Source organism: Saccopteryx bilineata, chromosome 3, assembly GCF_036850765.1.
Source record: "Saccopteryx bilineata isolate mSacBil1 chromosome 3, mSacBil1_pri_phased_curated, whole genome shotgun sequence".
NCBI classification, from domain to species: Eukaryota; Metazoa; Chordata; class Mammalia; order Chiroptera; family Emballonuridae; genus Saccopteryx; species Saccopteryx bilineata.
Genome location: NC_089492.1, coordinates 86953969 through 86977983, shown reverse-complemented (window position 1 = coordinate 86977983; position 24015 = coordinate 86953969). Strand labels below are relative to the sequence as shown.

At 51.7% G+C, this 24015-nt stretch overlaps 1 protein-coding gene across 1 annotated transcript in view; it reads right to left on the bottom strand.

Annotated features, from left to right (window-relative positions):
• The window catches only part of PLB1 (phospholipase B1), a 121358-nt gene that overhangs the window by 10279 nt on the left and 87064 nt on the right, over positions 1-24015 (bottom strand). Inside the window, exons 40-53 of the mRNA XM_066266803.1 lie at positions 23754-23835; positions 23011-23115; positions 21838-21933; positions 21229-21300; positions 14956-15021; positions 11570-11630; positions 10264-10322; positions 9058-9125; positions 8791-8834; positions 8474-8573; positions 4917-4968; positions 3879-3959; positions 2282-2347; positions 369-463 (exon numbers count right to left, since the gene is read on the bottom strand). Of these exons, the coding sequence (XP_066122900.1) occupies positions 369-463; positions 2282-2347; positions 3879-3959; positions 4917-4968; positions 8474-8573; positions 8791-8834; positions 9058-9125; positions 10264-10322; positions 11570-11630; positions 14956-15021; positions 21229-21300; positions 21838-21933; positions 23011-23115; positions 23754-23835 (1047 nt within the window). The remainder of the gene's footprint in view (positions 1-368; positions 464-2281; positions 2348-3878; positions 3960-4916; positions 4969-8473; positions 8574-8790; positions 8835-9057; positions 9126-10263; positions 10323-11569; positions 11631-14955; positions 15022-21228; positions 21301-21837; positions 21934-23010; positions 23116-23753; positions 23836-24015) is intronic.

The window sequence follows — 24015 nt, the reverse complement described above, 5'->3', positions numbered from 1 at the left end:
CGTACAGGACAGAGCCAGAATCTAAGGCCAGGTACAACCGTCCGGAACACTCACTGCCCTCCGGGCCTCTCAGACACGGAGCCACTCACTGGAGGTGGAGTGTGGAATCAGCCGCAATGTCAGGAGGCTTTGAGGACCATTTTGTCTGTCTCACTCTACAGAAAAGCAAACTGGGGCCCTGGGAGATGAAGTGACTTGCGCACAGTCGGCATTCAATAACAGAGAGGCATTTCCAAATGGTTTTCCAAGTCCCCCACGAGTTGTCCTCTTTATAGGACTCTCCACTCTGTCTGCAATGGTCTCACCATTGGCATTTGTGAGCCCTGCTCTCCCAGGGCCCTCACGTGGCGACCGTGATGGGTACTTACTGAGCTGCCTGCAGCGTGTTACATTTCCCGTCGTGGCCCTGGTGCAGAACAGTCAGCTCCATGACCTGAACCACGTTGACGAAAGCCCTCGGGAGCTGTGATGAGCAGAGGAGTGGGCTTCATTAGTCCCCAGGACACTGACTACTGCTGAAATGGGCCTAAAGGGTCATCTACAAGCCAACCTCCCCCCTCCCCAATTTTACCAATAAAGAAATTGAGACCCAGAGAGGGAACACAACTTGTATTAATCTTGCTGGATCGTCTTTGTCCGCCCCACTTTCTACTTTGAGAAACCGAGACACAGAGAAGTCAATTGCCCAAAGTCACACTGCTAGAAGCCAAAGCACCTGGCTGCACACAAGGTCAGTTGGCTCCAGAGTTGAGCTCCTTGCCACTAACAATACAATTGGCTTCAGTTAGAATTGCCCTGCGGAGGAGCTCAGCAGCAGCCCCCTCCTATGCAGCCACAGTGCCTATGCATGGTGCCCCTGATGCTCAGCCTGCATCTCCCTGCCCTGGTGCCTATGCATGGTGCCCCTGATGCTCAGCCTGCATCTCCCCGCCCCGGTGCCTATGCATGGTGCCCCTGATGCTCAGCCTGCATCTCCCCGCCCCGGTGCCTATGCATGGTGCCCCTGATGCTCAGCCTGCATCTCCCCGCCCCGGTGCCTATGCATGGTGCCGCCCCCCGCCCCTGATGCTCAGCCTGCATCTCCCTGCCCTGGTGCCTATGCATGGTGTCCCTGATGCTCAGCCTGCATCTCCCCGCCCCGGTGCCTATGCATGGTGCCCTTGATGCTCAGCCTGCATCTTCCCGCCCCGGTGCCTATGCATGGTGCCCCTGATGCTCAGCCTGCATCTCCCCGCCCCGGTGCCTATGCATGGTGCCGCCCCCCGCCCCTGATGCTCAGCCTGCATCTCCCTGCCCTGGTGCCTATGCATGGTGCCCCTGATGCTCAGCCTGCATCTCCCTGCCCTGGTGCCTATGCATGGTGCCCCTGATGCTCAGCCTGCATCTCCCTGCCCTGGTGCCTATGCATGGTGCCCCTGATGCTCAGCCTGCATCTCCCCTCCCCGGTGCCTATGTATGGTGCCCCTGATGCTCAGCCTGCATCTCCCCGCCCCGGTGCCTATGCATGGTGCCCCTGATGCTCAGCCTGCATCTCCCCGCCCCGGTGCCTATGCATGGTGCCCCTGATGCTCAGCCTGCATCTCCCCGCCCCGGTGCCTATGCATGGTGCCCCTGATGCTCAGCCTGCATCTCCCCGCCCTGGTGCCTATGCATGGTGACCCCACTGCTCAGCCTGCATCTCCCTGCCCTGGTGCCTATGCATGGTGTCCCTGATGCTCAGCCTGCATCTCCCTGCCCTGGTGCCTATGCATGGTGCCCCTGATGCTCAACCTGCATCTCCCTGCCCTGGTGCCTATGCATGGTGCCCCTGATGCTCAGCCTGCATCTCCCTGCCCCGGTGCCTATGCATGGTGCCCCTGATGCTCAGCCTGCATCTCCCTGCCCTGGTGCCTATGCATGGTGCCCCTGATGCTCAGCCTGCATCTCCCCTCCCCGGTGCCTATGCATGGTGCCCCTGATGCTCAGCCTGCATCTCCCCACCCCGGTGCCTATGCATGGTGCCCCTGATGCTCAGCCTGCATCTCCCCGCCCTGGTGCCTATGCATGGTGCCCCTGATGCTCAGCCTGCATCTCCCCGCCCCGGTGCCTATGCATGGTGCCCCTGATGCTCAGCCTGCATCTCTCCGCCCTGGTGCCTATGTATGGTGACCTCGCTGCTCAGCCTGCATCTCCTGAGCACAGCTTGCCTAGTTGCACTGTTGGGGCATCCCCAGTGAGTGACCAGACAGGCAGGTTACCGGCAGGAAACGGGACCCAGAAACTAACTGCTGCTCCTTCCTACCTCCTCGTAGAGGATGTCCAGGGCCTGCTGGACATGCTGAACATATTCCATGGCCGAGTGATCCTCCTGTGAAGAAAGAAGGGGTTCTCCTCAGCTCTTGGGCTTTGGCTCAGAGGAGGAGGGGAGTGGTCCGATGCTCAGCATTGGAAGGTCCTGGGGACCTGGAATGGTGGCAGAGTGGGCACAGAGGGGCTGTGATGGCACTGGACAGCTCTTGCTGCTGGAGGACAGAGTCTCTGTAAGAAGTCATCCCTAGACCGCTATGAGACACCAGGAACCACCCTGACCTCACCTTGCTCCACAGAACCTCAACCCAGAGGTGGCCCCTGGCAGTGCGGGCCCACCCCTCTCCAGTCTCATCTGTCACCAGCCGCAGCCTTCTCCCACAATGACAGTGCCCCTGATGGCCAGGCTCCCTTTCCTCTGGGCTTTGGCCATGCTGGTCCCCTGCCTGCCCCAGGATTCCTACTGTCCCTTGTGACTCAGCTTGACGGTCTCCCCCTCTGGCCCATCTTCCACCTGGAGGCTGATTTCGCCCTTGCCCAGTTAATCCTGGTGGTGGTGGTCAGCGCCCTTTCACAAAAACGCTTTCAGGAGCATACACCTGTTCATACAGGGGACAGGCATTCTGTGGCTAGCAGTACCCAGTGTCCATAGATGGCTCTGGGGTCACTTCTGGTTTCCTGGACCTCATTGAGACCAAGATACAATGACATTTTATTCCCCAAGGGGTAGTGTCACTTTTGCCACCAGAGTCTGTGTAGTAAGGGAGAGAACAGAAGGGCAGGCGCCTGGAAGAGCGAAGCCCTGTGTGGGGAAGGAACTCCATCCAGCCCTCAGTGGCTGTCTCCACGAACCCCAAGGAATGATAAATGTCTTTCTCCCCGGCCTGTGACTGTCAAACATTCTACCATGACCTCTGAGTAATGGCAGCTGTCTTTTCCTGGCCAAATAAAATACAGGACTTCCTCAACTTGGAACAAGCTGTATTCCAAAAGTTATAATTTCCCAAAGTTTTAAGTCGCGGTGCATTTCCCCACAAAAACAGCAGTAGGAAGAGAGTTGGGTTCCCAGGCTGGCTAGCTGAGGTGGGTTAACTTATGATGTCCCCAAGTGCAGAAAGCCATCCTGTTGGGACTGGTTCAATTTTATCCAACCTCATTTATGACATGGTTTCAGCTCCCTCTGCACATCCTACACCCCCCATGAAAAAAAAAACACACACCAACAAACAGGCAGAGACTGGAAGCAGCTACTGTGTGGACCTCACTGGTTATCCACTGAGTACCAGAAAATAGTATATGTGTGCATCAGAGAGGACAAAAGAGGACATCCATCAGCAGTGCCTGAAGCGTGAGTGCTTCTAGACACTTCCAGAATCGGGAAACCAATGAAGCTGGTCTCTGAGGGCCCTCTCAGTAACAGGCAACGCCAGGCCTCATGGGGTGTGTATGAGCCAGGGGCTTCCCGGGTAGACTCAGGTGCCTGGGAAGTTGTCCATGGGACTCCCCCAGGAGGCTCAGGACCCAGGGCATGGACAATGCCATGGGTCAGCAACCCCCGTCTCAGGTCCCCCGTGGGGCTGGTCGGGGCCTACCGGATTCTCGCAGTAATGACACAAGTCGTTGCTCCCAATGAACAGTGTGATCAGCTTCCAGTCTTTCTCCAGGTTGATTTCCTGAGGGGACAGAGATCCCAGGTTTAGGGTTGGGGGGGACATTCAGGGGGTGCTTCCCAGGCCCAATAGCCCAAGTGTCTCTCATGGTCTCTGTATCATGATGAAGAGAGGATGCCAAGTGGAGTCTCCCTCACCCCCCCACCCCCCCCCCCACCCCCGGCGCTGGAGCAGGGAGCTTCTCAGTGTGTGCGTGCGTGCGTGTGTGCACGTGTGCATGCGTGTGTCTGCCCACCCAGTGCAAGAGCCTGTTTTCCCTTTGAAATCTTCTTCAGAAAGCTGCAGTCCCATGTGAAGCAGACTGTGTTAACATCCCCCCTCCCCCAAAAACCCACACCATCTAAAGGCCTTCAAAGGAGCAGAGGGCAAAAGATGCAGCTGGGAGAAGAAACCCAGAGCCGCCTCCTGGGAGAGCGCTTCAGGTGTGGGGCCAGGGCGGTGGGCCGGGGCGGGGCCTGGACGGGGCGTCCTGTGTGGACGGAGAGGTGGCGTGGGGGCTGGGAGGCCCTCCGAGGAGCCTGCTTTCCACTCGGCCAGCACCATAATAGGAGTCCTGCCAGGAGCTGAATTCCAAGGCGCACACACAGAGCATTAAAAAGAGAAAGTTCTAGTGAGAAAGTTGAGAGGGGCCGGGTGAGCTAGGAAGGAGGAAGGACTGGAATGAGAAGGCTATTTTTAGAACCCAGCATTTACATAACGGGGCTCTGCAAGCCAACTCCGGGTAACGTGGGAAGCTGCCAGAGGCCAAGGCCACCGATGCTCTGCTCTGTCTCCCCTTTCTGCAGTGACTGCAGGGGCAGGAGGTGCCAGAGCCGTGGGTGAGGGTGCAGCAAACAGGGTGCCTTTGCGGTAAGACCTGCTCAAGCCAGGGGCAGGAGCTGCAGTGGGTCATCGGGGCCCTTTAGAGCCACTGTACCCACCCCAGGTGGGGACCCAGGGTGGCTGAGGCCCTATACTCACAGGGCTTCTTTTCATTCGCTCTACCAGGTCCCGGGCCTGGGCTGGCATGTCTCTAGGCAGGAGAGAAGGGATTGTCAGAGCTGGCTCAGGAGCGAGAGCTCAAGCTGTAGGAGCTTGGTGAGGCAAAGATATGCTTCAGGAAGACAAATGTTAAGTTTATTCAGAATGTATCTCAGGAAATCTCAACTGCGTAATAACCAAAGCTCTGCCATGGACCTCGGAGCCACACGGACCTGGACCCTGCAGGGGCTAATCTGCACCCCACATCTCTCTGTAGGCCGCCCTCTTGGGCTGCCGTGGGAGGTGGCTGCTCAACCTTCCATCGGGGCTGTTCCCTTGTATTTCATCCGGCTCTTTCCTTGCAAGCTGAGTCTGTTCACTTCTTACTCGGCTGCCTGTTTTAAAAATAACCTTTTTTGTGTATTTGAAAAAAAGTCATAGCCCTAAATTATTCCTCAGCTTTCTCTTTTCCAGGCTTCATTACTCCTTTAACCTTTACCTCTAAGTCCCACCCTCTGTTCCTTTAATCTTTTTGTTTCTCTTCTCTGTAATTACTTTGGATTTCCACACCACTCTCCGTCTCCCCACTTTCCCCTCTCCCTACAAAACAGGATGGGGGAGACAAAAGCCGAGAGGATTAGTTCTCCCTTCATCTCCCAGACATCTGCCACAAACAAGGAAATGAATGCTTCTGGGTCAGAGATCTGCATGCCAATGGAATACTCCTCAGCAATAAAGACAAACAGTGATTGATATGTACAACAACGTGGATGCTTTTCAGAATAACTTTGCTGGGTGAAAGAGGTTAGACAAGAAAGGAGTACACAGTCTATGACTCCATTTACATAACATTCTATAAAGTTAAGACTGATCTATAGTGACAGAAAGCAAGTCAGTGTTTGCCTGGAGTGGGGTAGAGACCGGAAGGGGCAAGAGGGAGAGATTACAGAGGGGCACAGGGAAACTTTAGGGAGGGATGCGTGTCTACATCATCTTGATTGCAGTGATGGTTTCACAGGTATATGCATACGTAAAACTTATCAAATTACAGACTTTTAATGACAGTGCATTGCATGTCAGTTAAACTTTTTTTTGTATATGATAAGTTATGTCAGCAAAGAGATACAGACAACAGAGGCTTCCATGGAAGAAGTCATAGAAGCAGTCACTGGTACCCGATGGCTATTTAAAATCTCTGATGCCCACAATGAGCTGGGCACGTGGCTAAGCACACATGGCACCTTCCCTGCCCTTCTTTCTCAGCTACATACCCAGGGTCACACCCATACACTATTGCTATTGATAGGTACATCAGAAAGCTATAAATAAAGCCTGTCCTGGTTGAAGATAACAAACAACCAAAGTACCTACAACCTTTTAATAGGCCCAAGATGTGTCTAAGGGAATTCATGGATGATAAGCCCCTAGGAGAGCTAGGGGAAGTAAGGAATGCTCACTTCCTCCTCTTTTCCCATGTTCTTCAGGCTCAGAGCAAGCCCTACCTCCCTCGTGAGCTTTCTCTCTGAGCTCATTTATCCACACCTCCTCCATTTTCTCTTCTCTCCTGGTACAAAGAGCCCTGCTCATGGAGTTATGGGACCAGGGTTCTTCTTTCAGCTCTGCTACTAACTTGTTGTGTGATCTCACCTAACTTACCAAATCCTGCTAGGGCTGAATTTTTCTCACTTTTTAAATGAAGAGGTTGAACTAGATGAATTCTGGGTCGGTGTCAGTATTTGGACTGCCTAGTCCTCGTGCTTCACTTCTCTGTTCTCTTGGTTGCACTCTGAAGTACAAAGTAATTTCTGTCTGCAATGTTGCCAAATGCAATCGTTTTCCCCCCTTAGTTATTTGTTCATTTAATCTCCTTAATTAGACTGCAAGCTCTCTGGAGGGAGGGAGTTTACTTTTTGACCCTTTCGTATCTTTTAGTAATCACCTTGGCAGGTGTTCAATGAATTCTTGCTTATTAATTGATTAAAGAGGAGTTAGATGTTTAATAAAACTTTGAAAGTAAATATCCTAATAATGGCAAAATTTTTTTGCATGTGTATTATATACTGTACCGAGTACTTTCCATGGATTATTATCTCACTTAATCCTTATAACAACCTCGAGAAGTGGGTACTCTTATTATCCCTATTAACAGAGGGTGAAACTAAAACTCAGAGATGCTGAGCCACTTGCCCAAAGTCACACAGCTAGTAAGTCTGGGAGCTGAGATCTGGACACAGATGGTCTGACCCCAGGTCCCATTATCTTGGTTGCTTGGCTGCGGTATTTAGCTTTCTATTTAGGTGAACTGATCCTTATCAACACTTAGCTAAACACAGAGTACGGATAAAGGAGTGACAGAACATCTCTCCCACCTTGCTTACTAAGTCGATGGCTAACTCTCCCTCCTTCTAATATGGGACACCAGCTATACCAGCAAGAAGCTGCGAGTCTGGGCTACTTCCCCTGCCACAGACTGGTTCCTGTGGAGACGTCGAGCAGCAGCAAAATGAAAAAGGCAGTGAAAGAAGTGAAGCCAGAAAGGGGCTTAAATGTCAACAGACTTAGGAATCGCCTCCCAGTTAATGAAGCCTGAGCTGTGGAATAATAATGAAATGACGATAACGATGATGATGATAATTATTATAATAGTCATAACAGCGGTTAGATGTTGACATTGTGACCCCATGAAGCCAAGTTTCTTGCAGAAAAATAAGTTCTTCCTGCTTATGACGTCAAGGAACTGACATTGCTTCCTGCAAGCTCAGAGGCTCAAACTGAGCGTGGGGCCCTCCTCACAGGGTCTGAAAGGAACGCTCCCTGTAAACAGACTGAGTCAAGACAGTGCCGTTTCCTTGGTGATCTCAGTGCAGCAATCCTGCTACAAAGCAAATACCCAGCACGCTCTGTGCAGGAGAATCAATGAACTCCATCAGGCATTTCAGCTTTAATTATCCAGGTTGTTATCAACAACAGAAATATGAGTGAAAACAAACAACTACCACGCTGTTCTGGGCTGAACATCTAACTCCCTGATGTCAAAATAATAGCTTTTCCAGAACTGAGCACTGGAGATTCCGAGGTAAGGTGGAGGAGGAAAGGTGGCCATCCGTGGGGCCACACGCTGAGTTCCTGAGCTGCTGAGAAGGGCCCTGAGTGTGTGACCTGAACCGCTGCTGGGCAGCAAGGTCCGCAGGAGTGAGCAGGACAGCACCTCGGGAGGTGTGCTTCCTCCCGCTGCCCCAAGAGGCAGCGATCGTGGGCAGAACAAAGGCCCTGCGTCAGCCTGGTCTGATCCCGGCTCCTCTGATAACTCTCTCTGATAAGCTTGGACCACTTGGTGTCCTCATGCTAGTACCCATCTTGAAGGGTGTGAGGGTTACATGGGATCATTCCTGTGAGGGGCCAGCTCAAGGCCAGGCACAGATGTGCTCCACGTGTGGCAGCGGCTCTGGTTCATCTGGGGACAGGCTCCCAGACACCGCCCTCCTCCCCTCTCCCACTTGCCACTGTGGTCCCCCAGGCTGCCCTCCTCTCTCCCACCTGCACCCACGTCCACTCACCGAGCTCTGGCCCCTTCCGCAGCTACGTTCAGTCCTGCCGTCTCCTCCTGGGTGCCAGTGGAGAAGCCAAGGATCTGAGGATTGAACTTCTTCAGGATGTCTTGTAGGGGGAGAAAGCAAATAGCACAGGTGAGTGGGAGATAGATGTGCAATGTTGGGGCACAGGTGGGGGGCAGGACCGTTTGGGGTCTTTTCAGGGGCTGGCTGACTTCCTTCCTTGCAGATAACCTTTTCTGCCAATGCTCAGGGGGAAGGCCTTGGCTCAGCGCGGGGCTGTTGTGGCCATAGTGATGGTGCGTCTTCATGTTGCTACTTACTGGGCAGTGTGGTGTGGGTCTCCAAGACCCCATCTCCTCCAACGCTGGGGAAGAGAAACACATGTGGTCAAACCCTCCTAACCTGCCATTCCATATCATCATATTTCTGAGCCAGAACCACCCTTAGGACTAATACAAGCATCAGGGCCTCTCTCTCCCCCTCAGTGCAGGCCACGGAACCTGGCCTTGTCTCTGGAGGATGGCAGGGGAAATCCTCATGTCCTTTGGGGAGTGTCATCAAAGAAAACAAGTAGAGAACATCCTCACCTCCAGGAGAGTCCCCGCCAGGACACGAGCAGGTCGCTGGCGTTGCTGGGGCGGGCTCCCACGGCTGTCTGTGAAAGACAGAGAAGCAAGGCTGCAGACCAGGGCTGGGCCCGGCGCAGGCTGAGGGCACTGGGAAAGGCCTTGTGTCCTTGTGTAGCAGCCGGGACCTGCGTTCACCTTTTCTGAAACTAGTACCAGCTTTACTCCAGGCCACTTAATTTCTGAGTTGTCCTGACTCGCCAATCCTCCACACACAGTCCGTAACCAAGTCCTATGGGAACCCAAATTCTTCCTTCCCAGTTTCAATAGCTCCCATCTCTTTCTTTCTGCTCTCTTTGCCATATTCCAAGGTGAGACTGCATATTCCTGCCACAGACAGCTCTGACCCCCTACCGGATCCCACCGACTCCAGTGCCTGAGCCCTTCTCGCCAGACTGTCCGCCTGCTCTTCTGAGCACACCATTCCTTCACATTTCCCCTTAACTCTGAACTTTCCATGGGTTTCCCTTACTCTCAGCTAAATCCCCTTACCAACTTTCTGAGTTCACCATAATATGGTTTCCGCTTTCCTTCCTGCGTTCACCCACTCCTTTCCTGTCCACACAAAACTCCAGGTCTAAGCAAATAGATCTGATACAGGAGGGCCTTGAAACTACCCCACCTCATTACCACCCACCCCCTCTAGGAATGCTGAACTTCACCCTGTCCAGCCTGAAATGTCAAATTCATTCTCGGTGACCTTTGTCAGTTTCCCCTTCTTCTGTGAAGCTTTCTTGAAATGCCTTATCTTAAAAGAGAGAGAGACATTCCTCTTTGAACGCATATTTAAATAGGGTGAGGGGACGCTGGGCAATGTGTGGGTGAGACCCACCACTCTGTGGGTCAGGGGGATGGAGGTGAGCTTCCTGATAACAGCAGGCAGACTTGGATGAGGATTATAACGCAGAGATGGCACGCTTGGGGACAGTGGGGAAGGGGGACAGATGGCTTCTGCCTGGGGATGGAGGTGGTGGCTGAGCAGGACTGTGGGAGGGCGGCGGGCAGGGCATTCCAGATTGCCTGGTGATGCCGCATGGCTGCCTGGCTGCGATACAGCGCCTGACACAGGTAGGTTCTCAGTGTCAGCTAAATGCAGAGCCAGCACAGTGGAAGAGCGACTTTTACACAGGGCTTGGCTGGGGCCGCCCGGCGCAGCTCAGTACTCACCGTCAGAGAGTCGCCCAGGGCGGCCACCACTTTGATGTCTGCTGGCCGGAGCTCATGGACTAGGATAGACAGGCAACAGGATGGAGGGTCAGGGGAGGTCTTTCTTTTAAAGCATAAACTTGACTAGAAGTCTGAGATTCTGCTGTGGTCCCACAGGTCCCCATTACACTTATTTCCAACCTAGGGCTTTGGCACCTTTGTCTCTTACATCCATTTAGAACAGTGGTGGTCAGCCTGGTCCCTACCGCCCACTAGGGGGCGCTCCAGCTTTCATGGTGGGTGGTAGCGGAGCAACCAAAGTATAAATAAGAAGATAGATTTAACTATAGTAAGTTGTTTTATAAAGATTTATTCTGCCAAACAGTGAAAATCTGACATAAAGTACTAGGTAAGTAATTATTATTCTATGCTTTAACTTGCTGTAATTCTGCTTTATAAATTTTATAAAGTAAAGTTACTTCCCTACTTTATAAATCACCATTACTGTGGAACTGGTGGGCGGTTAGAAAATTTTACTACTAACAGAGATACAGAAGTGGGCGGTAGGTATAAAAAGGTTGACTACCCCTGGGTTAGAGCAACAAGGCACTGGCGGTGCTGGCCTTGGCGGCTGTGGTCCATCCTGAGAGGCACCCAGTCCACACTGGAGTGGTCCAGGAAGGTTCCAGCAGTGGGGTCACGAGCATAGGCAGAGAGGACCCCAATCCCTGACTGTCCCTATCTCACCAGCAGAGAGGCCTGAGGGACTGCCACTGAGACTAAGTGGACCTGAGAAGTGTGGTCTGTGGAGAGGCCTGAGGGACTGCCACTGAGACTAAGTGGACCTGAGAAGTGTGGTCTGAGGAGAGGCCTGAGGGACTGCCACTGAGACTAAGTGGACCTGAGAAGTGTGTCTGAGGAGAGGCCTGAGGGACTGCCACTGAGACTAAGTGGACCTGAGAAGTGTGGTCTGAGGAGAGGCCTGAGGGACTGCCACTGAGACTAAGTGGACCTGAGAAGTGTGGTCTGAGGAGAGGCCTGAGGGACTGCCACTGAGACTAAGTGGACCTGAGAAGTGTGTCTGAGGAGAGGCCTGAGGGACTGCCACTGAGACTAAGTGGACCTGAGAAGTGTGGTCTGTGGAGAGGCCTGAGAGCCCAGGTGGGGTTGCAGGCCAGATTTTGTGGGTTGCATCCAGATATTGGTCTGCATTGTGTGGGAATCAGCAAGGTCTGCTCAAGGGTCCCAGGTGTGCTTGTAGGGTCTCCCACCAGCCAGACACTCAGCAAGTCTCTTAACTGAAGTGGGGAATGACGTTTTCACTCACCCGAGGTGGGAACACTGTTGGAAGGATTCCACTCCATACACAGGAAGTCACTGCCCCAGTTCTAAATCAGCAGGAGGAAAGACACAACGCCCAATGCTCATTGTGTAGGGGAAGTTAATTTCAGCCCCAAAACTAGGGAAGTAACTTTTGGTGGAGGCTAGAACTACGTCACTGTAGGGGATCGTGTGAGGGTAAGACCTGTGAGTTGTACATGGACTGCGAGGGAAATTAGAGAGGAGAAAATGGGTGTCTGCCTATCCCTATGCACAAGACACATGATCATGGGCACACACATGCACACTCACACACTCTCACCCATCTGCATTATCTACACTCTTAAATGGAGCCGGCAGTCCTACCAAAGCAGGGGAGGAGCAGTACAGCCATGCTATAGGCGGTCTCTCAGAAGAACACAGATTTGTATGCCTCAGAAGAGATTGCAGATGGGTGCTGGTACTGTTGTTTAACACTAAGCTAATGGACACTAATTACAATGCTAGCGCTGAAACAATAATTAGTTAGAATATTTTTAGGAAAAGAACATGAAATTTTTATAATTGTAAAGTTCCTGGTTTCTGCATATTTTTTCTATATGTGTGTATATCTTTTTGAATATTTAACTTAATAGCCAACCAATTCCAATTCTTTATACATGTAAATTCCTTCATCTCTAAGATAAAAAATATCTTTTCCGGGTGCTGGGGAAAAGGTTGTAGTGGGAAGCAGAGGGCACAGAAATGATCAGTGACAGCAAGCTGGGAGAGTAATAGAACCTTTTTGCTGAAGTCCCAAACACCTACATGTCCCCAAGATGGCCTGAGGGACAAGCCCCAGTGCTGAGCGCCAAGCAGGGCTCCACAAACAGGCCCTGGCTGGTTGGCTGGTTGGCTGATTGTCGGCAAAGGCTTTGGAAGCTCATCTCATCTGTTTTAATCAGATGATGATGAAGACAAGCCTTGTTAAAACACTTCTTTCAGAAGGGAGCAAAAATGAAACTACTTTTAAGTGTTATTTGCTTAATTTGATATAATTTAGTTTATTCCAGGGAATTGCTCCATTCATCACACTGATGGATTCCTTCTTCTGTGTGGATGTTCTACTGAAATCAAGAATGTGCTTGTGTACTGATGATAGATATCAGGGGAAATGCAATTAATAAAAAGTTCTCTAGCCTGGCCTACAGACAGAGCGCAGTGGATAGAGCATTGACCCGGGACACTGAGGTTTGAAACCCTGAGCTTGCCCAGTCAAGGCACATACGACAAGCAGGCAATGAACAACTAAAGTGAAGCAACTATGAGTTGATACTTCTCACTCCCTACCCCCTCTGTAAAATCAATAAGTAAAATCTTAAATAAAAAAAAGTTCTATAGCTGTGAGTACTTTAGAACCATCTCAGCCAGCTGGTGAGCCAGAGACAAGCAGGTGCCGCGCGGATTAACAGACACAGGCTGGAGTATGAGCATGCTCGTCTGTCACAGGGGAGAACCACAACCTGCAGTGTGCCCAAATACCCTGGGGGTCCTATTAAATGCAGATTCTGATTCAGTAGGACTGGAGTGTTCCCAGGACTGTGCCTTTCTAACAAGTTCTCAGGTAATGTCGATGTTGCTTGTCTGTGGCTAAAACAGCAAGGTATTTTAAAAAAAACACAAACCCTTTCTAGGCATGAATTTCTAACTCTTCTAGCAGCAAAGCAACACATAAGATGTAAGACACATAAGATGGTAAGATCCCAGAGGGCAGGCCCAGACCCACCTGGCTCACCTTATATACCCAGCACATATGCCTGCTTCATTTAGGCATCTAATAAATAAATGTTAAATAAATAAAAGCCTGATTGACAAGACACAGCTGACAGTTTGATTATAATGTGTTTGTTTGATGGGCTTGCCTGGGACAAGCCTCCGTTGGGTTAACGTGAGCCTGAAAGAATCCAGAGAGGCTGGGTGGTTGGCATTACCTCAGCCATAAAGCTGTCATGGCTGGGACCCCACAACTGAGAACCTAACAGCTCTCCAAGAATTTCCTGTAGATTAGGCTCAATGCTTCAGCTAGCTTGTAAAAAGTCCTTTTTCGATCATGCTGGCTGATGCTCAGTCCATTACCCACACTACTCAAGGAGATCTCTTTAAAAGTTGAACCAGATTGCCACCCTTTCCTAAAACCTCCAATGGCTTCCCCCATCTCTCCACCTAAAGTCCAACCTTCCCAATCAAGGATTCAGATATTGGGTGATCTGGCTCCTGAAAACTTCTCTGATCTCATTACCCCACTTTCTACCACATTCACATGCCCACAGCCACTCTAATCTTGTTTTCCTTCCTCAAATACACTTAAATGAGCCCCACTTCTGAACCTCTGTGTTCCCTGGTCCTGCCTGGGATGCTGGCTCTTCAGATAGCTGGCATCTCTTCACCATACGTGTCCCAGCTCAAATCTTTCCTCTTCAGAGAGGCCTGGCTTCCCCAGCTCACCAGAACTCGCCACTCCTCCCTGGCCCCATCATGCTTTCTCGCCTCACTTTTCTCAGAGCTGGCATCGCCATCTGAAATGATTGTGTTTAGCTATTTATTGAATGCCTCCTTCAATAGACTGTAAGCCCCATGAGGGATAGGACCCATCTCTCCTGTCTTCTGTTCTATCTCCCTGGAAAAGTCCATGGCACATAATAGGTACTTGGTATGGAATAACCTCTAATTCCCCAATGGCAGGACCATGTCTGATACTTCTCTGAATTCCCTATAGCCCCTAATACAAGAATGGACATACCATAGGTGCTCCACTGAAACTGGTGGTTGAGCCCCTGTCCTGGTGGCTGACAGACCCAATCTGGACCAGGCCTGTCCTGGAAGGGGTGGCCTGGGGTGGTCTAGGATCCTCCAGGCCATCTTTGGAGTAGTAGTCCTTAAAGCCATGGGCCCTAAATCCTTTGGGGTTCCTCAGAACCAGTGTGACTGACTTGAACTAAACCAGCCTTAGGGACCCACCTGGATGTGCACTGGCTTCCTGTTGGGCCAAGCCCCCCTGGGATTGAGGAGCTTTTCAGGAAGTCAGTGGCACATCGAACCCACTACCCCCGTCCCGTTCGTCCCTTCTTGAGAGGCTGAGTTGCCTAATCAGAAATTATGTTCATGCAAAGCTCAAAGAAAACTGACCCATGGGCATTTCCTCTAGTTTGTTCACATCAGGTAAGCATTTGTGAACGTGCTAGGACAATCCTGGAACTTTGTGATTCAGGTGATTTTTATTTACACATTTCAATTTCCAGTATGTAAGAAGGATACATTTCTGCTACAGCTAACACTCAAACTGCATCACACCCGAGTCGCTGGCAGGTGGACACGGTGTGTCCCTGAGAGAGGCAGACATGCATCAGGAGTTACCTCAACAGCTGGCTGGGTGGGGTATGTGTAGTTACTGTTCCGGAAGGTTCTCAGGAAAGGCTCGTGCTAAGACAGAAAAGAAACCACAGGGGGAGGTTACCTGACAATATCGAAGGTCACTTGGGAAATACAAGAACTAATTATCCTGTCCTCTGGATTTATTGAACATGAATTTTTAGCGTTCAAATACAAAGAACTGTATGAACACAATTTTGTTCACTCCCTAGAGGGTTTTACATATCATCTTTGGCAAGGGACACACCATGACAGTTTCCATGAATGTTTTACTCAGGGTTCGATGCTTCCATTTCCACCCTAGCAACTGAACACCTTCCTGGGCATCACAGTGATCTGTTTTCTTTCCTTCTCTGGCAAGAGATACACGTTATAGCAATTTTTTTTTTCTAAAAAGTTTTATGATTATCAACTTATTTTTAATATCTTCTTTCTGCCTCCCTTGAACTATGTGTCTTACCCCCTTCGGGTTGATTTCATAAAAATATATGAATATATATAACAGGTAATGCCTTTTCCCATGAGCATCCTCTTCATGGCCTACTCACTAATCCAGCTCAAGGTCGGTTCTCACACAAGCCCAGTCAAGAATCCAAGTCCACTCAGTTGCAGGTGATGGGTTAGTAAAGAAGGATGAACGAAGGCAAAGGAGAAACAGGGGGAAAGCAAAGGAACGAGAACATGTAAAAACGATGGTAAAGCAAGACCCAGTTAGTGAGACCGAGATCAGAGACACCAGTGGGCCCTGGGCTGTCAACCCTTTCACGTGATGTGCTCAGTGGGCTACGATGGCCATCATCTGAAAATTTAGGAATAAAAAGAAGAAAGAACCAGAATGTTGGAGAAGAGGTCACTGGAGATCAGGTCCAGGGGTTGAAACAGAACTGTTCATGAGCTGAACTCATCCAGGAGATGTTTCAGTTCTGCTTTATTTTGGCCGGAATGGCATTAACAGAGGAGGAGGCAAGGGAGGGGAGAGCGTCTGAATGGTTTCAGGGGAAACACGCTCTCTTCAGTCCCGGCCCTGTCCTTCCTCCTGTCACATGCCTGATCCATTCACACCACTGCGTTCCTGCCTGGCATCAGGTCTGAGTTCGCAGCCCCTGAAAACCCGCATCTTAAAGACGAGGAGCAACGGAGGCCCAGAGCGAGGAGGGGCCCTGCTCCCAGGAGAGAGCAAGTAGTGAGTGAGAACAGCACCTGGCCGGCTCCATTCCTCACATTGATGCAGGCCCGTGTCGTCAGAGAGGAAGAGGGACAGAGGGACTCAGCAGTCACCTGGGAGGACCAAATCTGCACGTGCAAACTCCCAGTCCCCAGCACGGCCCTGGTTCCCTCAGCACCGCACACGTCTCTCCTTCCGAGTCTCAGCGTCCCTGGCGGACGCACGGGAGTACTCAGGGCCAAGGGCAGGAAGTGTGCTCAGGACTGGCTGCAACAGTGCGTGACGAAAGAGGCCTTACAATGTCGTGCCATCATGGCTAACTCGGCTTGTCTCCAGCTAATGTTATTTAGTGTCCCCTGAGCATTCACATCACATGAGGGCAATCTGGGGGTACTCTATACAGAACTGACCCTCAGTTGCTGAGCCCCGTTGTGTTCAGAGCACTGTTCTGTGCTAGGATGAGGGGAGGATACAAGAGGCCTACAAGCCAGCCGGGCAGAGCATGAGGAGCTCCGAGGCGGCAGCGGAACACCACAGAACAGTGTGGCCGTAAATGAATGACTGGTAAGGAATGGCGGTAAGATCTGGGGATGTGTGGTTCTCCAAGACCAGGCTCAGGGGGAGGTGGGCTGCTAATTAATATTCTCCCCCCACTTCAAGGGGGCCCTGACTGGGCCCAGGATCTGGGGGTTGGAGCTAGTCGCAGAGTGGCCAGCACAGGATAAAACAAGAGGGCAGAGATGCACCCTGCCCGGCTGGATGTGTTAAGAGTCAAACTGGACAGTCTCTCTGATCACATGACCCAGAGTTGGGGGTTGGGCCAGAGAGGGGAGACTGAGTCAAAGGTATCAGAGGTCAGGGAGACACTGGGATTCAGCCAGGAGTGAGGCCAGAGCAGGAATAATCAGAACAGGTCCAGGGCAGTAGCAGACAGGTGGCCCGGGCTGCCCCGGGCTTGTTTTATTGACCATAGGCCACATGGTGTGTGCATGAGTCAGTGTGGTTTAAAGGCTAGGGTGGAGCAGATCATGTGGAGGGAGGGATTCCATCATTTAGACTGACTGGCTCTCTCAGACTCCATAACATCAGTGAGTAGAAGGTAAAGCCCATTAAATGCCAGCACAAGGAAGTCTGGGCAAAGATGGTGTGGCCCGCCTGGGGTGGGGGCAGAGCCAGGACAGCCACCTGATGTGAGTCAGCAACGTGAGTCAGAGGCTTTGGGAAAAAGTCATGTTCATCTTGGCTGTGTCACTAACATTTAAAGTTCCACAGTGAAGGAGTGGTGGTGTTTTTTTATTGTTGTTGTTGTTTTTTTCTGTTCTGTGCTGCTCAGACCAAACCAGCGGGTACAGGCAGGTCTGGGCACCTGTCTGAAGAGGGGTCATGTTCCAAGGAGACATACCTACCACGTGAGACAGGGTTTGGAAGGCTTGTCTATGATAAAGGGTTGGGGGAACTGAGGAGAAGAGTCGGGAGGGTGGTAGAGGTGGAGGTGGGGAGAGGGAAGAGGCCACGACAGGCCACGACTCTGACATTCCACTCCATTCCTAATGTGCTGGTTCATGACCTACCAGGCTAACTTCACAACCTGTTAGTGGGTACCACATGGCAGTTTGAAAAGCACGGCCTTAAGAGCACAGATGTTTCAGTAGAGGCCATGGCGATGCCTTGGGAGGAATGTGGTAGAACAATTCATTTATTCTATGAGAATTACATCAATAGGACTCTGAGGTCCTCCGCACTAAGATTCTAAGCTTATATACTTCGTGATGGAACGGTAGGACCAGATAACCTTTAACAGGCAAAGTGCTGAGAATCAGAACAGGGGTGGTGGTGGTGGGAATGGGGAGCAGGGGCCGGCCAGAGGGGCACTCGGGAGAATCCCATCAGGCAGGCTCCTGTCTGAGGTCCCAGGCCTGTGAGATGGTGGAAATCACAATACTGACAGAAGTGGGAGAGTCCTAAGCATCAGACTTTTTGGGAAGACATATTTAGTTCCTATGGACACTCCGTACTCAAAATTATTTTTTGAAGGAAAGTTAAGTTTGAAGTGATGGTGAGGTCAGGGCAGGATTAGGAGATTTAGAAGTCCAAAGCATTCAAAAGATAATAGTGTCCCCTGTATGTAATTCAAAATACACTAAATAATCTGTATAAGGGAATCCAACAAACCTCTGTTCTTTCCAAAATAAAAGATAGGATGTAACATCACTTGAAATTATTTCAGTTTCTCTCTTTCTCTACCTGTTTCTTCCTTCTTCTTTGCATCTCTCTTTGGTTTCCCTGCTTGGTTGATACCCTGACCATTCCTGTAAGCTGCCATCTGGGAAACCTTACATTATATAGGGCAGTGGTCCCCAACCTTTTTTGGGCCACAGACCGGTTTAATGTCAGAAAATATTTTCACAGACCGGCCTTTAGGATGAGATGGATAAATGTATCACATGACCGAGACAAGCCTCAAGAGTGAGTCTTAGACGGATATAACAGAGGAAAGGGAATTTGGTCATTTTTTAAAAATAAAACATCATTCAGATTTAAATATAAATAAAACGGAAATAATGTAAGTTATTTATTCTTTCTCTGTGGACCAGTACCAAATGGCCCACGGACCGGTACCGGTTTGCGGCCCGGGGGTTGGGGACCACTGATATAGGGCATTCAAGGGAAAAACAGATCTTAAGGGTTAGAAATATGAGGTGAGTTTGAGAAAGAAATAAGAAATGAAACACAGATTGGGGAGTCTCTTGCAAAGAAATTTAACAGGAAACCCTCGCAATGGACAAATCTCAGAGGGAAGGGATGGGAAGAAAGAGAAGAGGGAATAGGACTGAGATATGGCAGTTGGGGAATGTCCACATTTTCAAGGCTGGAGAGGTAAGGAGGGTCATTAAAAAGAGACAAGAAGGAACAGCAACCAGAAAAACAGACCAAGGAGGGGCTTTTGCATCCAGGAGACTCCTGGAGGAGGGAGTTAAGTTTGTCAAACACTTAGAGAGGGAAGATGAGTAAGAGCTTAAAAAGGACTGTACTGGTCTTTCAGCTGCTTTCTCCAATGCCTGCGGAGTCCCTGCCGGCTGCCCTGGGTTAGGGAAGGAGTGGCAGAGAGGAGACGAAGACAGGAAGGGGACCACAGCGACAGTCCACAGAGCGGCTATGCAAAAGTTGGAAATCATTCGTCCAACCTGAAAGTCTACCAGAGATCCATGGAGTGCTGCTAAGTGCCTGGTGCAGCCTGGGCAGAACGCACTTGCAGTTGACTGGGGCGGGGAGTGGGGGAGCAGGGAGGAGGACGAGAAAGCTCCCGAGTGCTTGCATCCATCTCAGCCCCCTCCTCCCCACTGGGTCCTGCCTCTTGCCTCTATCTTTAGACACCACTAGCACTAAAATATGTGCTGCCTGAGCCCTGTCAGCTCACACGGAGATGCTGGTGGACTTTTATTTAGCTCCAAGGCACACGGGAGGGAGCAGATGGGACTCGAGGAACACAGAATGCTACATTGCCTGGTATGGTGAAATGGGGCTAGCCAACAGATGGAGCCTTTGGGAATGGACTCTGGGGTTGCCTGGCAACAACTTCTTCTAGGCTGGGCTTCTGTGGTTCCAGGAGGCTGGATTTGTCTCCTCTGCTCGCCAATGGCTTAGTCAGACTCTGTCCAGGGGGAGGAGCAGAGCCCATTGTGGCTTGCGCGTTGGTGGACTGGCACCCTATCTGGCTCCTTGCCTGGGGCAGAGAGTGACACAGATCACCTTGAGGCCCATGGTGACAGGGTTCTCCCTGACAGTGCCTAGACTCCAGTCTGGTATTTAATGAATGTTTGTGGGGAGGAAGAGCAATGATGGCTCCCTGGAATGTGTTATTACTCTTACTATTTAATGGAAGATTGAATGGGAATATTGGAGTTTTCCATGACTGATGTTCAGTATGTCAGTATGGGTTGTAAAAACAGTGAAATACCTCCAGTATGGTTTATAGCCTGACCCCCACTACAGAGGTTGCCTGACTCCTCCCCTAGGGCCCCTTGGACATGCTCAGGAGTTAGCAATTAAACCATTTACCCCTGGCCCAGCAGAGTCCCCTTTGCCACAGCCTTTTGGCCAGCATCTGACCTTTGGAAGGGAGGCATCCCTGGTGCTCTGGCTGTTACATCATTGGACCACCGCCCTTGCTCCAGGCTCTGGACCCAGCCACTGAGCCCTCCGCTGCCACTGTCCTCACTTCTGCACCCCTTCTTCCCACCACCCTGTCCTCCTGATGACGCTGACAGGTGTGGGGAAGGTAGCAGGCAGGGCACACGGGTCCCCAAAAGCCTGCCACCCTCTCTGGAGCCCTGGCAGATACACACGGGAGCTGCAGGCCTGGAGGGTGGGAGGCAGTGAAGCAGCCCACCCAGAAGGGAGACCCAGCCTCCCAGTTTGGGTCAGGCTCTTCTGCTTTTATTGCTGCTGAAGGCTCTTGGGCCACGGCCTTATTTGGTGAAAAAGTCGGAAGACAGGGCCTAGAAGAGGTTGCTGAAGGCAGTGGGAACACGAACCTGCCCCCACCCCTAGGCCTGAAGTCAAGTTGAACAACCACTTACATTTTCCTCCTAAAAAGGAGCTGAGTTCTCACCACGGCCACTCTGACTTGCCCCTCCTCCACAGAGCTCCAGGGCTGTCCTCCTTGACCCTATCCCTGTGGGAATCTCCCAATTCAGGCTCTGCCACCGCTAAGCACAACTTCTGACCTGCTGGCTTCTCGCTAGGCCTCCACCTGCTGTCTGACTTTCCCGTCTGCCGCTCCTGCCAGTGCTAAAACGAGCCTTCTTGTCATCCTTCCTGCTTCCTGACTCCCCTGCTCAAGAATCCACCCTTCTCACCCTGACCCTCAACCTCTGCTTGGGCCCAGGCCTCCTCTCCCCCCGCCCCTTTCATTCCCAAAGAAATAAGTGCTTCTCCCCTTTCCATTCTCATTGACTTCCCTCCATCCTCCGAAGTCCATCTGCTTCCAGGTCAGGGGCAAGATGGGCAAGGAGGAAGCTGTGGAGGAGCGGGAAGGGGGAGGGAGGTCAGAGTTCTTGGTTCCCAGAAAGGAATGAGCAGGTCCTTATTACCTGAGTGGGGCAGGAGAGGGGTATATCTGCTCTCAGGTCCAGGGTATCCGTTTTCCTTCCTAGTGGTTCGAGCTGATTGGGAAAGAAAAAGAGAGACACAGGTGTACTCCTTTGTTTCTATGAACGTGAACATATCTGGGCAGCATCCTGCAGTGGGAAGTCTCCTAACTCAGTTTCAGAGGCTTTGGCTCCATTTCTGGCTCTGCCAGTTGCCAGCTGTGGGATACCGGGCGAGTCTCTTAGCTTCTCGAGGATTCAGCTTCCTCATAAACTTATGATAGAGCAGGGCGGTTGAGAAGCTTCAATGGGGAACACGGCTTAAACCACCTGGCGCAGTTGCTGGCACATAGAACATGCTGAATACGCGTGGGTCCTGCCTTGCATTCATGTGAAGAGTCCCTCATCAGAGTTCAAAGCACAGAGGGGAGCGTGTGGTTAGCCCTGGGATCTTAAGGACTCTGGGTTTTCAATTCTATAGATGTCTACAGATGTGCCAGGCATGGCTCCTCTGTACCTTGCTGGCAAGGGGGGCCAATGACAAACTCAATCCTACGGGGCTGGTGCTTTGCTCTAGTCTAGAACCAGGGGCACCCCACTTTTTTTTTTTACCATATTGGCCCAAAGGGCCTTGGAGAGCTGGGAGTGGAATTTCTGACTTGGGTGGATGCAGTCTGGGGCAAAGAAAGACGTATCCGGGCGCCCGTCCTGTAGGAGAGAAATAGACTTCCTCAAGGTCCTGGTGGTGCAGAGGGTGGAGTGGGATCCACAGCTGATGGGCCTGAACCTGGGGTGGACCTCCCACCACCCTCCTCCCCGGGGGTGCTCTGAGCCCTTGGACTTCTCCAGGCCTGCTTACTTCCAGAGGGAGAGCAGAGCAATACCACAGATCAGTAGCCTTGGGTGACCCCAAACCCCCATCCTCCTTCCTGGTCCCATAATTTCTATTATTTAATAATAATAATAATAATAAAAGTGCCATATTTGTTTTTAGGCATGTTGGTATGATGCTCTAGCCCATGCCATGGTTCAGGGAATGAGATCTCAAAGTAGAAAATCTACTTTCCAGCCACTGGCCAGGTGGTCCCAGTGGTCTTAGTGGGGAGAATGGGGCCGAGCCTCGGGGCAGCCCTGGACAAAGCCAATACAAGGCAGCGTGCCACCCTCCTCTTTCTTGAGGCACTCAGGGGTGCTCGAAGCTCCCTCCAGTTAGGTGGGGCCCTTAAGATGGAAGTGCAGGTGGACAGAACCAAGTCCCCACCCTGGTCCACTCATAGAGCTCGCTCTTCTGCTCAGTGTAGGCGGGCCGGTCAGACGCAGAGCACAGCAGGGGTGGAAACTGACTACCCAGAACCCTCCTATATGACTGCAGTGTCATGGGCATGTGGCAGGAAGTGAATGCTCTGTAGCTGGGCATGGTCAAGCCTTGTCTCTCTGTCCCATATCTCCTTATGATTTTAGGAAGGCTACTTGGCACCTCTGATCCTCTGCTCTATGGAGATGATAAAAGTCACCTTGAAAAGGTGTAGAGACTTTATGTGTGGCGATCACAGTGCCTGACACATAGTAGATGCTCAGTAAAGTGGAGGCTGCTCTGCCATATCAGGCTGCCACTAGGAACGCAGCTCAGATGTTCAAGGAGGCCCCACCCACCAGACCAGCACCTGGAGAGCTGCCTGCCTCTCTCCCGTTTTATTCACACTCTCAAGGAAGTATGTGGCATTTCTGCCCTGAATTTCCTCTTCTCTCCAGGAGCCCCAGCAGGGAGGGCAGGGGCACACATACCTCCAGGATGGGCAGCCGGATGTCGTGGAAGAAGGGTTGCAGTACCACAGAGAAGTCCTCCCGCGTGTCATAGCGGCCTGACTCCACCAGCTCACGCATGCTGCTCTGGGGACACACCCATGGGTGCCTTCAGCATAGGCCCTCGGTGGGCCCAGAACCCAGTGGGGCAAGGGTGGCAGTGGTGGGCAGAGTCCCCGTCTCCCTGGTGAGTGGGGGAAGGGTGTTGGCTCAGCCCTTCCCTCAAGCGTGCAAAGGCACTCGCACTCGATTGCAAAGCTCTTTCCAGAGAATTAGAAACGGGTTGGGTCACCTTTTTGTTTTGCTCTTAAGTGAACTGCAAGCTCTGTAGGGCCAGGCAGGAAGTCCCACAGGGAATAAAACCTGGGAAGAGTCTCCAGAAGGGGCAGGGTGGGGGGTGGACAGCTGTGCCCCAGGGTGCAGGGCAGGGGAAGGGGTTCCGTGGGGCGTCCAAGGCTAATTTCCTCCTCAGGCAAAGCATTGGGGTTAAGCCACCCTGGCAGCTGAGCCATGGGGGCTTTGCCACCTACATCCCTTTGTAATAACTTCAACAGGGGACCCGAGACACCTCAGCCAGGTGGGGGAGAAGAAGGGGCCTAGATGGCGAAGCCCCCCTCCAAACCCCAAACAGTTCTTCCCTCCTCTGAGTGTCTGCCCTAAGGGGCTCCGGGCTGGTGTGTCCATTGAGTGGGGAGAGCCCTGGACGGTGCCCTTCGTGGTCTCACCTGGTAGGCTCTGGTGATGGCCTCCAGCCTGGCCAGCTCTTGGGAGCTCTCCCGAGGGGTCAGGACGCAGTTACAGAAAACACTGTACAAGGAGAGGGAGGCAGGAGACCCCAGAGGGCTGGTCAGGGCTGGTTCTGCTGCACGGGGCAGCTCACTCGGGCCTGGGCATAGGAGCATGTGCCATGAGACATACTCAGGGGCAGATTCAGGCCTGACATGGACGCTGGATAAGTTCCCAAGGGTTCTTGCAGGGGCACCCTCT